This window comes from Podarcis bocagei (genome assembly GCF_964188305.1).
Source record: "Podarcis bocagei genome assembly, chromosome: 14".
NCBI classification, from domain to species: domain Eukaryota; kingdom Metazoa; phylum Chordata; class Lepidosauria; order Squamata; family Lacertidae; genus Podarcis; species Podarcis bocagei.
Genome location: NC_138139.1, coordinates 18071146 through 18084606, shown reverse-complemented (window position 1 = coordinate 18084606; position 13461 = coordinate 18071146). Strand labels below are relative to the sequence as shown.

Sequence of the window (13461 nt, the reverse complement as noted above, 5' to 3'; positions counted from 1 at the left end):
TGAAATGGCTGTAGGTTTCACAACAATGGCATTAATCAAGCTGAGAAAAATAGTTTCGCTCTGGCTGCTCATCTACTTACCTGTGTATGAAAGCTGCCTTATACCAAGTCAGGCCACTAGTTGGTCAAAGTAATAGTTTTCTCTATTCCAACTACTAATGGGTCTCTAAAGTTTCAAGCAGATGTCTTCTCAGTTGTGTTAAGTCCACTCTCTTTCCCCTGCCTCCCTCCACTTGAATTGGGGAGTCTGCACATGCAAAGAAGATGTTGGAGTTATGGGCCCCATAAGTAGAAAATGTCTAACAAATTAAAACACACCTGATTGCCCTTAAATAGTCAAAGAAACTGACAAAATCAATTCTGAATAATTCATCTTGCAGAGCCACTCTTCTATAACTTTCAAATCGGAGAATCGGGATGCTAGCTTCACAGAACTGAAATCTGCATAAAAATCAATCGCACCAATTGCAGTTGGGAGTTGTGTGCAGAGCAGTCACACGACCTTAGCAGAACCAGAAGACCAAGGCACGATACAGCTAACGATTAAACCTTGCAAAAAACAGTCATCAAGAATTGCTAGCCTGAATGCCCACATCTAACCTGGTTAGTCATTTTGAACACACGGATGGCTTGAAAGAGGCACACACGCTTCCCAGCCAAAGGCAACCAGGTGATTAGTGTTCTTCAAGGCCCAGTGACTCCAACACAAAAGTGTTCCCCTCCACTAAAATCAGAGGGATATAAAGTATGTGAATTTGGTTGTTTCATACCCTGCATTTTCTTACTGTCCTGGAGGGCATTTTGCAGCCTGCTAAGCTGCCATCTATGCTTATGCCTTTTGTTTGTGTCCTAAAAAAGCTGCCACCTAGTCACCTGGAAGAAATTTTTACTCAGCACGGGTGACCAGCCAGCTTTTCCTCAGGCACACAAATTTAGCAGGTAGCATATTCGAAAACCGGCATCTTTTTAAAAGCACATCTTGCATGTGAGTTTTAAGCGCCTCTGAACAACAAAAAAAGCATCTACATTTAGCTTAGTTGGGTAGAGCATGAGACTCTTAATTTCTGGGTCATTGGGCAAAAGATTCCTGCATCGCAGGGGGTTGGACTAGATGACCCTTGTGGTCCCTTCCACCTCTGTGATTCTATTTCTCAACATTTCCATGTTCTTTTGTAACAGCAGAATGGAACGCAGGAGTGCCCTTTCAAAGCAAAATCCCTAAAAATCAAGTAAAAATGAAATAAAACCCGGGGGGGGGGGGATAAACAGAAGTCTCAGGACAAACACAGTACTCAGCTATTCATTAACACTTAACCTTTCATCTCCTTCAGAACCTTGAATTAGGCCAGGAGAGAGCTTTTATCAATGGTATTCATATATAAATGGTCCAAGAATCAAAAGAGGATAGAAGCCACTGAAGGCTTCTCAACATCTGAATTTGGCACTTAATGGTGCCACCTAGTGGCCACTCTAAGCAGATACAGACATCACAAGACAGCTGTGTCCAGACACAGGACTCCATGTGTCAAACAGAAATTTGTTCTGAAAAAGGTACAAATTTATTGACATTCCGGAGGGAGTGTTCATGGTGACAGCAATATTTCCCCAATTATCTACCAACTTTATATATGAATGAACAAATTAGGGCACCCAGAGTATTGGAAGTATTTTTGGCACCAGAGAAATACAAGCTATATTCAAAAAGATCAAACGTGGCCTGATCTAATATGGTGCGGTGTCCACAAATTGGAAATAAACTTATGCACCAAGGCAGTATTCTTTCAAATTAACATTAAGGAGGAAACCAGCACAACCTCTGTGTTTAAACATAGAAAGCCCCCAGTTTATAGTCACTGCAATTCTGGAATGCCTTGAGCCCAATTGCAATTGAATAGCTTAACTCCAAAAGGGGCTTAAGTCAATTTTGACAAAAAAAAAATCCAATTTTGGCCTGTAGATGTTTGCCATGAGTGCTACAAATAAGGGGCGGGGGGGGAGAGAACTTGTATAAAATTGTATAAAAGCCTTGAAAATCGTGTTGGCATTCAAAAAGACTGTACAGTGGTACCTTTATACTCGAACGGTTTGACTCCCAAACAATTTGGCTCCTGAATGCTGCAAACCCGGAAGTGAGTGTTCCAGTTTGTAAACATTTTTTGTAAGCCAAACGTCTGACGTGGCTTCTGATTGAGTGAAGGAAGCTCCTGCAACCAATCGGAAGCTGCAGCTTGGTTTTTGAACCGTTTTGGGAGTCGAACAGACTCCTGCAACAGATTAAGTTTGACAACCAAGGTACCACTGTAGTCAGAAATAATTTTCTTCCAAATGGAATACTGGTCAAAATTGACTTAAGAACCTTTTGGAATTAAGCTCTTCAATCAGTGTCAGGGTTAATTGCATCTTGATACATTTGCTATTCTTGTTACATTCCTCTTACTGGATTGGCTCAGCCTTTTATCACATGGCTCAGCCTACTGCCAGATGTTCTAAACTACAACTTCCAACAGCCACAGCCAGCACGCCCAGTGCTCTGAAAGTGATGAGAGTTGTGGCCCAAAACATCTGGCAGACACCAGGTTGAGGAAGGTTGGAGTAAGTGAACTGGCCCACCATTAGTCTATGGAAACCCTAAATCTGTTAATTCAATAGACACGTTTATTCCCACTTCAGCTGGGCATTTGACCACCAGCAGTGAAACCAACTTACATAAAAACACTCATGGCATGCATCAAACCTGTGCTTTCCAGAATCTGCTTTGGCACCACAGCTGACACTCTGAGATTGCCACTTTCAAGAAGGGGTATCATTTATTTTCATTAATGAAAATATTGCAAAGGTAGAAACTCCTAGAAAGTTAAGTCTTGTTTCTTATCGCCAACGAAATGTTCACCTTGTTGACTCCTCCAAAATAGCTGACGGCAGAATTCCTACTGCAACAGCTCTTCCCCTCTCATCCTTGGAGGAATGTTCACAATACTGAAGGTAAACACACAGGTGCTTGTTTTAAACTTTTAAACAGACAACTGTTTGAAAAAACCCAACTGCTTGAAAGTAGACAAGGCACAATATACCAACTCCAGATCTAAAAGAAGCAATCCACTGATGTTAAGCATTAACGTTGCTGTTACTGAACAAATGCCTCTCATTAATAAGTAAACTAGTCCCTTGATTTGAAACCCAGAAAGGCCACCCTATTTTCTCCTTCCTAAACTTCCCACCAAACCTCCTCTACGGTCAAATTAACTTATCAGAGCTCTTCTTTTGGTTTGGTTGCACGGTTGTCGTCTTTGAGGGGTCCATGTTTCTTTTCAGTATCTTTTTTCTTTTTGGATTTTTCGGGCTTGGTCTCATTTTTCCCTTTTTCGCTTTCCTTGGCTCCTTTACCAGGGTACACCTGACCTTCCAGTGTTACGTCCGCACACCTCTCCTGTTTTATCAGAAAGTCTTTGATCTCCCACGCATAGCCTCCGTCCCGCAGCATAAAGATGGCGCGATTTGAACCGACGATAAACCTAGGTTTTAAAAGGGCATTCAATTAGTGCCTGGCCTTTGATGTATTGAAAATTTATGTTTCAGGTAGTGAAGAGCCTCTGCCCCACCTCTTGCAAAAAAAGGAACGGTAAATATCATGGAACTTTGGAGTGTCAGGCATAGCCCTACTGGCTTTAGCCCAAACGTAGCAGAGTTTTCCTGCACAGCGAGGAAGCTAGTTGCGGCAGTAATGACTAGTCAGCTAGACTCAGAAGAACTATTTACAGGATTTATTAAAAGGAAAAAATAAAACCAGCAGATTTTCTGCATACAAATAAAAGCAAATAAATCCTATCTTTCTTTCTTTCTCTCTCTCTCTCTCTCATAACCATACACAGCACTTCTAACTCCTAACACACCTCACATCAAACTGAGCTAACAATCCCTTGATAACAGAGTTGAGTGCTGCTCGTTAACCAATCAGAGTGAGTAGTTTCTAGGTCAAGCAGACCTGGGCTTTCTGCCAAGAGTAAATTGACACCAGCTTGAGTTAATTGGTGAAGCTAGAATCTGCAAGTTTCCCACGAGAACCAATTAACAGAAAACTGAACACCCCCTCACAGATTCTGCTGAACAATTAACACCAAATACACCTATGTAGGAGATCATTTTTCCAGCAAACCTAAACCCTTGCACATTCTCTTGTTCTTTATCTTTGCCAATGGTTTAGTTAACACATCTGCTACATTTTCTTCACTTGACACATAAGTACAGGTGATTACATTGTCTTGTACACAGCAACGTACATTTTGGTATTTTACAGAGATATGTTTGGAACGCGATTTGAAACCCTCTGTTTTACTTAAGGTTATACAAGCTTGATTATCAATGTAAACTTGTACCGGTTCTCCACAATTTACATTTAAATCTGCCAACAAATGCTTGAAATAAATCACCTCGTTGCACAATTCACTCAATGCGGCGTACTCTGATTCCGTTGATGACACACTTACAATGTCTTGCTTGCGAGACCGCCAGCTGATTAAAGCTCCACCGACCATTATAACTAGTCCTGTGACAGATTTTCTATCTGGCAAATTTCCCCAGTCACTATCACAGTAGCAACTCAACATTTCATCCTCTGAAGAATTTAATTGTAACATATAGCCAATTGTCTGTTTGAGGTACCTCAGAACTTGTTTTACCCCTTTCCAGGCATTTAGTGTGGGTTTTGAGACCAATCTACTTAATATGCCTACTGCATAGCTAATATCAGGTCTGGACCACTGTGCTATATACAATAAACTTCCAATTACAGAGTGATATACATCAGGATGTTCAAATTCAGGACTCTCATCTATATGAAGTGTTTTTATGAAACCTGGATCCATAGGCACCGCTGCCCCTTTGCAATCCTGCATCCTGTATGTAGTCAGTAGTTGTTTAACTTTGTTCTGCTGACTAATTAGGCAGCTGCCATCTTGGGCCCAGCACACTTCCAACCCTAGATATGTCCTAACCGGGCCTAAGTCCTTCACTTTGAACTTACTGGACAATTGCTTGGCAAACCTTTTAGTTTGTTTATCTGTTTTACAGGCATACAAAACATCATCTACATAAATCAGACAAAATTCTTGATCACTGCCTGTACCACGTACATAAACACAATTGTCAGCTGTACTCTGCTTGAAACCAAATGACACTAAGGCCTCATGGAAACATTTGTTCCAAGATCTTGCAGCCTGTTTGAGACCATATAGAGCTTTGTTTAATTTTAACACTCTATTGGAACCTGTCTCATAACCAGGCGGTTCAGCTAGATACAGGTCTTCTGATATTGGTGCATGTAAATATGCAGTCTGGATATCAAAATGGTTTAACAGGAGTTTTCTCTTTGCTCCAAGCGTTAAAATCAGCCTTACACTGTCCCCCTTAGCAGTAGGGGAAAAAGTCTCGTCATAATCTTTTCCAGGCCTCTGAGAATATCCTTGAGCAACTAAACGAGCTTTGTATTTGTACTCTCCTGTCACCAGAGGTTTAAGTTTGTACACCCACCTGCAGCCTACAATCTTTGCCCCCTCAGGCGCTGCTACTGGTGTAAAAACCTTGTGCTCATTCAGAGAGGACATCTCTTCCTCCATTGCCTGTTTCCAGCGCTCTGCCTCCTCTTTTGGTAACTTTAACACCTCCTGAAAACTCTTGGGCTCTGCAATTACACTAAACACATTTGCAGTATCAGGAGAAAAACGCACCGGAGGCACTCCTTTGTTTTGTCTTTTAGATCTTCTGGGAGAAAATTTTTCTTCTGACCCACTTTCCTCCTCAGAACTATGACCTCTCTTTTGTTGCTTAGCAACTGGTCTCTGGCTAACTCCACTTTCTTGAGAGCTCTTATCTGAACTTTCCTCCCCCTCAGACTCTGACTCCCTGTGTCTACCTTCAGAGTCATGAAGCTCCTGGGAAGGTTCAAACCAAACCTCAGTATTGGCATGTAGTCTCTCCCAGCCACTATGTTCACAAAAACTGGCATTCCTGGAGATCACAATGCCGTTTGTCCCTTCAGCAAAGCGGAAACCTTTTCCCAGCTCCTGGTATCCCACAAACACTAACTGTTTGGTCTTAGGATCTCCCTTCTTCCTCATTTGTTTCGGAATTAATACCCAGGCTTTTGATCCAAACACATGCAAATGGTCAATTTTGGGTTTTTTCTGAAACAATTTAAAGTACGGGGTTGTACCTATTGTTTGATGAAAGAGCCTATTTTGGAGATAACACGCGGTGAGCATGCTCTCCCCCCAATAAGACATGGGCAAATCAGCATCATCAAGCATGGCAAACATCATATCTTGTAAAGATCTGTTTTTTCGCTCTGCAACGCCATTCTCCTCTGGGGAAAAAACGTTCGTTTTTCTATGCCCAATGCCACGCTTTTGTAACCAATCTTTAAAGGCATTTGACATAAATTCGCCACCTCTGTCCGTCTGAATCCTTTTGAGTTTAACAGACAGAAATCTTTCCACAGATGCCACCCAGCCTTTAAACTTAGTGAACACGTCACCCTTATTCTTCATGGGAAAAACCCAAGAGTAACGCGTGGCGTCATCCACAATTGTTAGTGAAAAGCGCGCTCCACCCCTGCTTACAGCAAATGGACCAATTACGTCCATGTGAACCAGCTGTAGCGGTGACTCACTAACTCTGTCACTTCTGGGGTAAGAGACTCTGTGGGTTTTAACCTTTTTACACACATTACAATCAAGGTACTTGTTACAACTCTTTAAATTACCCCCATCAGCCAATTCAGACATTTTTAGTACACTTTTCCAGCAAGCATGCCCCATTTTCCTATGCAATAAGTGCACACAGTTGTCATGTATAGCTTTGTTATTCACTGCAGGCTGAGATTTACTGACTACTGCTGCAACTTGAGATCCTGCTTTAAGCCAAAACAAGCCTCCCTCTGACTTAGCAGTGCCTAAAATCTCACCAGCCTTCTTAATAATGCAACTGTCTCCTTCAAAATGCACTTTAAACCCAGCTTTCAGCAAACAATCTACAGACATCAGATTGCTCCTTAATGAAGGCACACAAAGTACATTTTGCAGGCATTCACGAAGACAAGGAACAAAAACTGCACCCCCCGAAATCACTTCGGAAGTACTTCCGTCTGCTAGAGCCACCTGGCTGCGCTGTGCTGAGTTCTTGGAAACAAACAATTCATCTGAATTCACAATGTGGCGAGACGCTCCCGAATCGACCACCCAGACCGCTTGTTTCTCATCAGCACTCTTGACCTCGCCGGTCACCAGCTGAGCCGACTGTTTTCGTTTGAAGAATTTCTTTTTCCGCTGCTGCTGCTGATCTCGTCTCTGCTCCTGCACCGGCAACTGAGACTTGACCAACTCCGGACATTGTCGTTTTAGATGCGCTGAAGACCCACATCGGAAACAACGCCTAACAGCAAACGCTGACTTCCTCACCAGTACGCTGCTTTTGCTCCACCTCTGGCACGGCATGAGAACTCCTTCCAAACCGCCCACCTGTAGAAGCCTCTGCAGCCAACGACCTTTCTTGCCTCTTCTGCCATTCTTCAATCAAATGCCCAGTAACGTAACTGACTGATAAATCACGCTCCTGTATGCCTTCTAGAGACAAAACTAAATTATCCCAGCTTTCAGGGAGAGAACTCAAAATAATAGCCACCTTCTCCTGCTGGTCTAGTGCACAGTCTCTTTCCTGTAGCGCAGAAAACTTTAACTGTAAACTGTGTAGGTGTTCCTGCATTGTAACCCCAGGCTGTAACATTGCCTTGTACAATGCCTTGCGAATGAACAGCTTGGAAACCGCTGTCTCACGCACATGGAGTTCTTTAAGTGCTTGCCACACACCTCTAGCTGTCTTGATTCCCCTCACATACGGCAACTGGGAATCTTCCAGCCCCAAGACAATTGTGGCCCTTGCTCTTTGGTCTTTATCGAGGTCTTCATCATCAGGCTTCGTAGGAAACTTACTCACCACTTGCCAGAGACGATCCCTCTGCAGCACTGCCTGCATGCGTTCCGACCACAGCAAGTAATTGGAGTCATTCAGACGCTCAAAAGCCATCTGAACTGGTTGTGAGGCCATCTTGAGAGCGATGTCCCTGGAACCCGGAACCAGCTACTCACGACCACCGAGAGAGAAAACAGGAACCACAGCACCCAGCACTCACACGCTGCAGCTGTTGTCCTTGCGTCCGCTGCGTCACCAGCTCACCACGGTCAGGAACCAGCCAGGAACAACAACCTCTGGAACTACTGGAACCAACGCCGTTGATGCTGACACCACCGCAACTCAGGCTGGCAGCACAATGCCCATAACCTCATGGAACTTTGGAGTGTCAGGCATAGCCCTACTGGCTTTAGCCCAAACGTAGCAGAGTTTTCCTGCACAGCGAGGAAGCTAGTTGCGGCAGTAATGACTAGTCAGCTAGACTCAGAAGAACTATTTACAGGATTTATTAAAAGGAAAAAATAAAACCAGCAGATTTTCTGCATACAAATAAAAGCAAATAAATCCTATCTTTCTTTCTTTCTCTCTCTCTCTCTCTCATAACCATACACAGCACTTCTAACTCCTAACACACCTCACATCAAACTGAGCTAACAATCCCTTGATAACAGAGTTGAGTGCTGCTCGTTAACCAATCAGAGTGAGTAGTTTCTAGGTCAAGCAGACCTGGGCTTTCTGCCAAGAGTAAATTGACACCAGCTTGAGTTAATTGGTGAAGCTAGAATCTGCAAGTTTCCCACGAGAACCAATTAACAGAAAACTGAACAAAATAACCCCAAGGATTAAGTGGCATGTTGTATTTCTTAAAAGCAAGAGGTGTTTGTCTCAGAATGGGGGGGGGGGGGACAAAACTTGCACTGCAGAATTTATTACCTTCATAAGTAAGAATATTATAATTTACTACCTTGTGAAAATACAGCCTATTGCATTTCTTATTTAAATTTATGGTAGAGGGGAGACACACAGATGCAGCAAAGGATGAGGAACCTCAGGCACAAGGTTGAGTGTGGCCCTCCAAGCCTCCCTATCTGGCCCTTGGAACCATTTTCATCCTGCACTGGCCCTGCTTTGCCCGCTGAATGTTATTGCCTAGCAAGAGAATCTGTCCCTGAACTGTGATATGGCCCTTTGCCATAGGGTACGTGCAGAAACTATCTTACTGTAGAAAGGTAAAGCTTGCATTTGTTTCTTTGCCTCTGGCCCAGCCCACGATCAGCATGTGCACTCTGGATGTTGCCCAAAAGGTAATGCGGTCACTGGATTGAAAAAGGATCTCCCATCCCTCCTAGAAGAGATGGGTCTCAGCTTTATTTTAGATGTAAGGGGAAAATGCAAAATATCTGGCTAACAAATGCTTAGGGCTTAAAAAAAAGCCTCTATGTATGCTAATGTTAAAATGTTGGCTTATATATTAAGATTTCATAGGAATTTATCCTTGTAGTACACTTAAATAGCTCCATGTTGTCAAAGCTGGATAGCTGGGTAGGATACAAGTGAAGTCACGTACAGTAATCCCTCCTACTTCTCTCAAGCATATTTTTTATGAGTTACACCTATCAGGTGCAGATATTTGGTTCCATGGCTTTCTTGGGAGGAGCTGAAAACAACACAATAAAGAGCTGCTCAGTTCCACAACAATTCCTCCCATAGAATGGTGGAAAATTCAGGACAGGCAAAAGGGAGCACTTCTTCACACAGTGCGTAATTGAACAGCAGAAATCACGGCTGCCAGATGTGGGGGAGGCCGCCAATTTGGACAGTTTTAAAAGGGGATTAGACAAAATTCATGGCAGCTAAGACTACAGATAGCAACCAGTCACAATGGATACATTTCTCCCTCTTATACTGGAAGTAGTATCTCTGAATATCAGCTGCTGGGGAACAGCAGCAGAGTATGGTTGGGTTGGTGTCCTGCTTGCTGGCTTCATACAGGCATATGGTTGGCCACTGAGGGAAATAGGTATCTGGACTAGATAGGGCTTTGAGCAGGGTGGCTTTTCTTACATCATTTCTTCAAGTTCCAATCGGGGGTGGGGTGGGGGACACACACAGACATATTTGTATCCAAAGGGACAAACAGTGTGAGAAGAATACTACCTATAAATAGCCACAAACATCCATTTTCACAGCCCACTGGCAAATTGTAACAGGTTTTAAAGTCGACTACACTTTTCCAAACTAATCCAAGTGTGTTTCTACGACAGTTAAGTCCTACTATGTTCAATGGGACTCATAAGGTAGGTTTATATTAGATTGCAGCCATAATGGGGTCTAGATTATTTCCTTCCTCATATAGGAAAATATGAGACTATTTCAACAGTTTATTTTTACCAAATGAAAATTGCTAGAATTTTTTTTACTAATTTTTAATAAAATTCCACACTGCTTTAGACTGCACTCAGCAAGAATAAGCACTGCGCCTCTGTCTCAGGAGGGGGAAGGTTACATCAAAGGAAAAAGACAAAATAAAGCTATTAATTATGATAACTTTATCCATCTTCCTAACTGAGCATGCCATTCTTTTGAAAACTTTTAAACAATTTTTCATATCCTCATTAATACAGATCAAAATACAGGAAAGAAGGTATTAATTTCAAACATGCAGTAATTTAGGTGGTCATACATATAAACACAGCCCATACAAAATGAAAATTAAACCAGGCAAGTGAGGGCAGGTGTGCAACTCCAAGACAAAAATCTTACCTTTGTACGTCATAGTTGGCATTGAAAAGACTTCCCTGCCACAGATTAGTAATTTGCTCTGTCTCTTTTTCTGTAGGTTCTCCTGACACAGTGACAAACATCATAAGAGTCTTCCCTTTCTTGGTCATCTTCAAGATACTCTCAGGCTTGCCCGGGTCAAGTTGAGAAAAGTCTATTGGTGCAGATGGACGCTTGTGCTCAGGAAGATCTCCTTCTTCTATATCATCATCTTTCTGTGTTGGAAACAAAATACAGGAACACTTAAGAATGCATTGGAACAGGCTGTTGTATCCTGATGCAACAAGGCATGTCTTAGAAAAATTAGGCTTATTGAAAGATCTCAAGTTTAGAAGACCATGCACACTTTGTATGCATATGTAGAAACTGTTTGTCTAATGCAGCTTTCTACTTGCTGAAATAATAGAACACAACTTTTTTCTGTTTCAGAAATAGAAATCTGGTTTTCAATTTAGCACTCTGGATGAGTGCATGGCATTACTTTATGTGCCAAGCAGCTCACTCAACAAGCTAGTTAACAGCACCAGAGATCACGGAGGGTCTGGATGTGGGAAGCAAAATGAAATATTAATTCAGATAAGGGAGCACTAATGAGAAAACTAATTTAAAAATAGGTATTCTACCTACATGAAACTCATAAGCAGTTTCAGACTACTCCTGGATCCAGCTTTGCATTTAGACAGGTGGGGGCAGTTAACCTGGGAAAAGGTTAACCTGCTAATCACATGTGCATTGGTTACTAAAGAAATTGGGCTGCTGCAATACAGCCTATGTTGGGCTACCCCTGAAGAGTGTCTAAATGCCTATTAGTGCAAAACGCAGAGCCAAATCATATGAAACTGCTGCTTTATTCTGCTATGCAAAATGCACTGGTGGTTGTTACTACAAAAGCAAAGAGGGGTGCTAATTACTATGGAGTTCTGCTTATAGTCTTTTAAACTCTTCATTAGGCCTGCTTCCTGTTCCTTATTTCAGAGAACAGTTCCTAATTTAAACTTTAAAACCCATACTCTGCTCAAAGCAGCATGCATATACGAATCATAGAATTGTTGAGTTGGAAGGGACCCTGAGGATCATCTAATCCAACCCCCTGCAGTGCAGGAATAGGCAGCTGTCCCATGCAGGGATCGAACCTGCAACCTTGGCGTTATCAGCACCATGCTCCAACTGAACTATCCAGGCGCACTCTTGCGCTCTCTCTAGAACACACACACATATACATATATCATAAAACAAACAAGCATATATGTATAACATAAAACAAAACTGAAACAGTTCAAGCTACTGAACTTAATGTTACTTTTATGAACCTGAAAATTGCAACTTAAGTTTCACGCATTGCAAGGAAAAGTACTGGAAATGTTCTGACTTCTGTAATACTGTACCTGGTTTTCTTATAGTCTCACAGTGCGGTTGCCAACCCTACTCTTCCCCACTGAAGACCAATACACTCCACACATGCTCAGAGGCAGCCTCCTCACCGCAGGACTATTTCCTCACCACCCCCACATTCAATTAAACGAGCTCTAGGCTGGAACCTCATCCCCTTCAAACCAACCTCTCTCCCCCTATTCCCCCTTGGCCTGTGCCCATGCCCTACTTGGAGCACACCCACTGAAATTAATGGACCGGGCACACACAAGTCACTCATGCTTTCTGCTACTGCTGATTTTAATCATCTCCCGAATGCTTTTAAATGTCTTGCTTTAATCTGTCCTTTTTAAAAACAACGGAAAATGTTTTTGTTTTACATTTAAAAAAAAGCAGTTGAGAATATTTATATCCTGCTAAATGAATAAATAAAAATAACTTAAGCCTGGATAGCTCAGTTGGTTAGAGCATGTATAGGGAAGCTTCTTCATGTGTAATGTTATATTATATTTGTGTGTATATACATATAGAGCTACATATATATATATATATACACACACACACACACACATATACATATATATATATATATATATATGTATGTATGTATATATATACGTACATGTTGAAAGCAGCCCAGAGTGGCTGGGGAAACCCTGTCAAATAGGCGGGGCACAAATAAATAAATAAGTAACAACCCTTGGCGAGATACAACCCTTGGCGAGCGCAACGAACCTGCACTCCAGCCCCAAATCCTTGCCAAGGACCTAGACGAGGAAGACGGTGGGGACCCCTCCCCCGACCCTCACACCCATTTCGGGGTCCCCGCTGCGCCCCCTTTTACCTCACGGACATACCTCCCACTGCTCCAGCAGCCGCGCCATGTCGGCGTCGTTGTAGTCCCGAATGTCCTTTTTCTTCTTCTTCTCCTTCTTCGCCTGCTCAGGGGACTTTTCCTTCGGCTCTTCGGCGCTGGAGGCCGCGGCCGCCAAGGCACACAGCGCCAAGACCAGACCCAGCCATCGGTAGGCCGCCGCCATCTTGTCCCGACGCTCGACGCCGCCGGCACTGGCTGGAGAAGGTTCTTCCGCCCCGATCCCGCCCCCTTGCCAGTTCTGCGCATGCGCCGGGAGGGAAGTGGGCGGGGCAACTAGATTTGAAAGCTACAGGCGGAGGAGGGTGGGTGAGTGGGAAGGTGCCGGAAGGAACGCGGGGCAGAGGGCTGTACCACTTCAGACTGCGGGGGGACCGAGACGAACCATGTTTTCGAAATTGAATAAAACAAAACTCCTTTCCCTTTACATTTGTTTCTGAAGGGAAAGAGGAAACCATATTTCTGGGTTGTGGA

General features: G+C 43.0%; 1 protein-coding gene across 1 annotated transcript; it reads right to left on the bottom strand.

The window, feature by feature from the left end:
- Window positions 1-1535: 1535 nt before the first annotated feature.
- On the bottom strand, window positions 1536-13198 carry MESD (mesoderm development LRP chaperone). Its single transcript, XM_081171327.1, has 3 exons — window positions 12971-13198; window positions 10725-10957; window positions 1536-3511 (listed from the first exon to the last, which is right to left on the bottom strand). Exons 1-3 carry the CDS (start codon window positions 13151-13153, stop codon window positions 3247-3249), a joined length of 681 nt encoding a protein of 226 aa, XP_081027453.1. The 5' UTR covers window positions 13154-13198; the 3' UTR covers window positions 1536-3246.
- Between the last annotated feature and the right edge of the window lie 263 nt (window positions 13199-13461).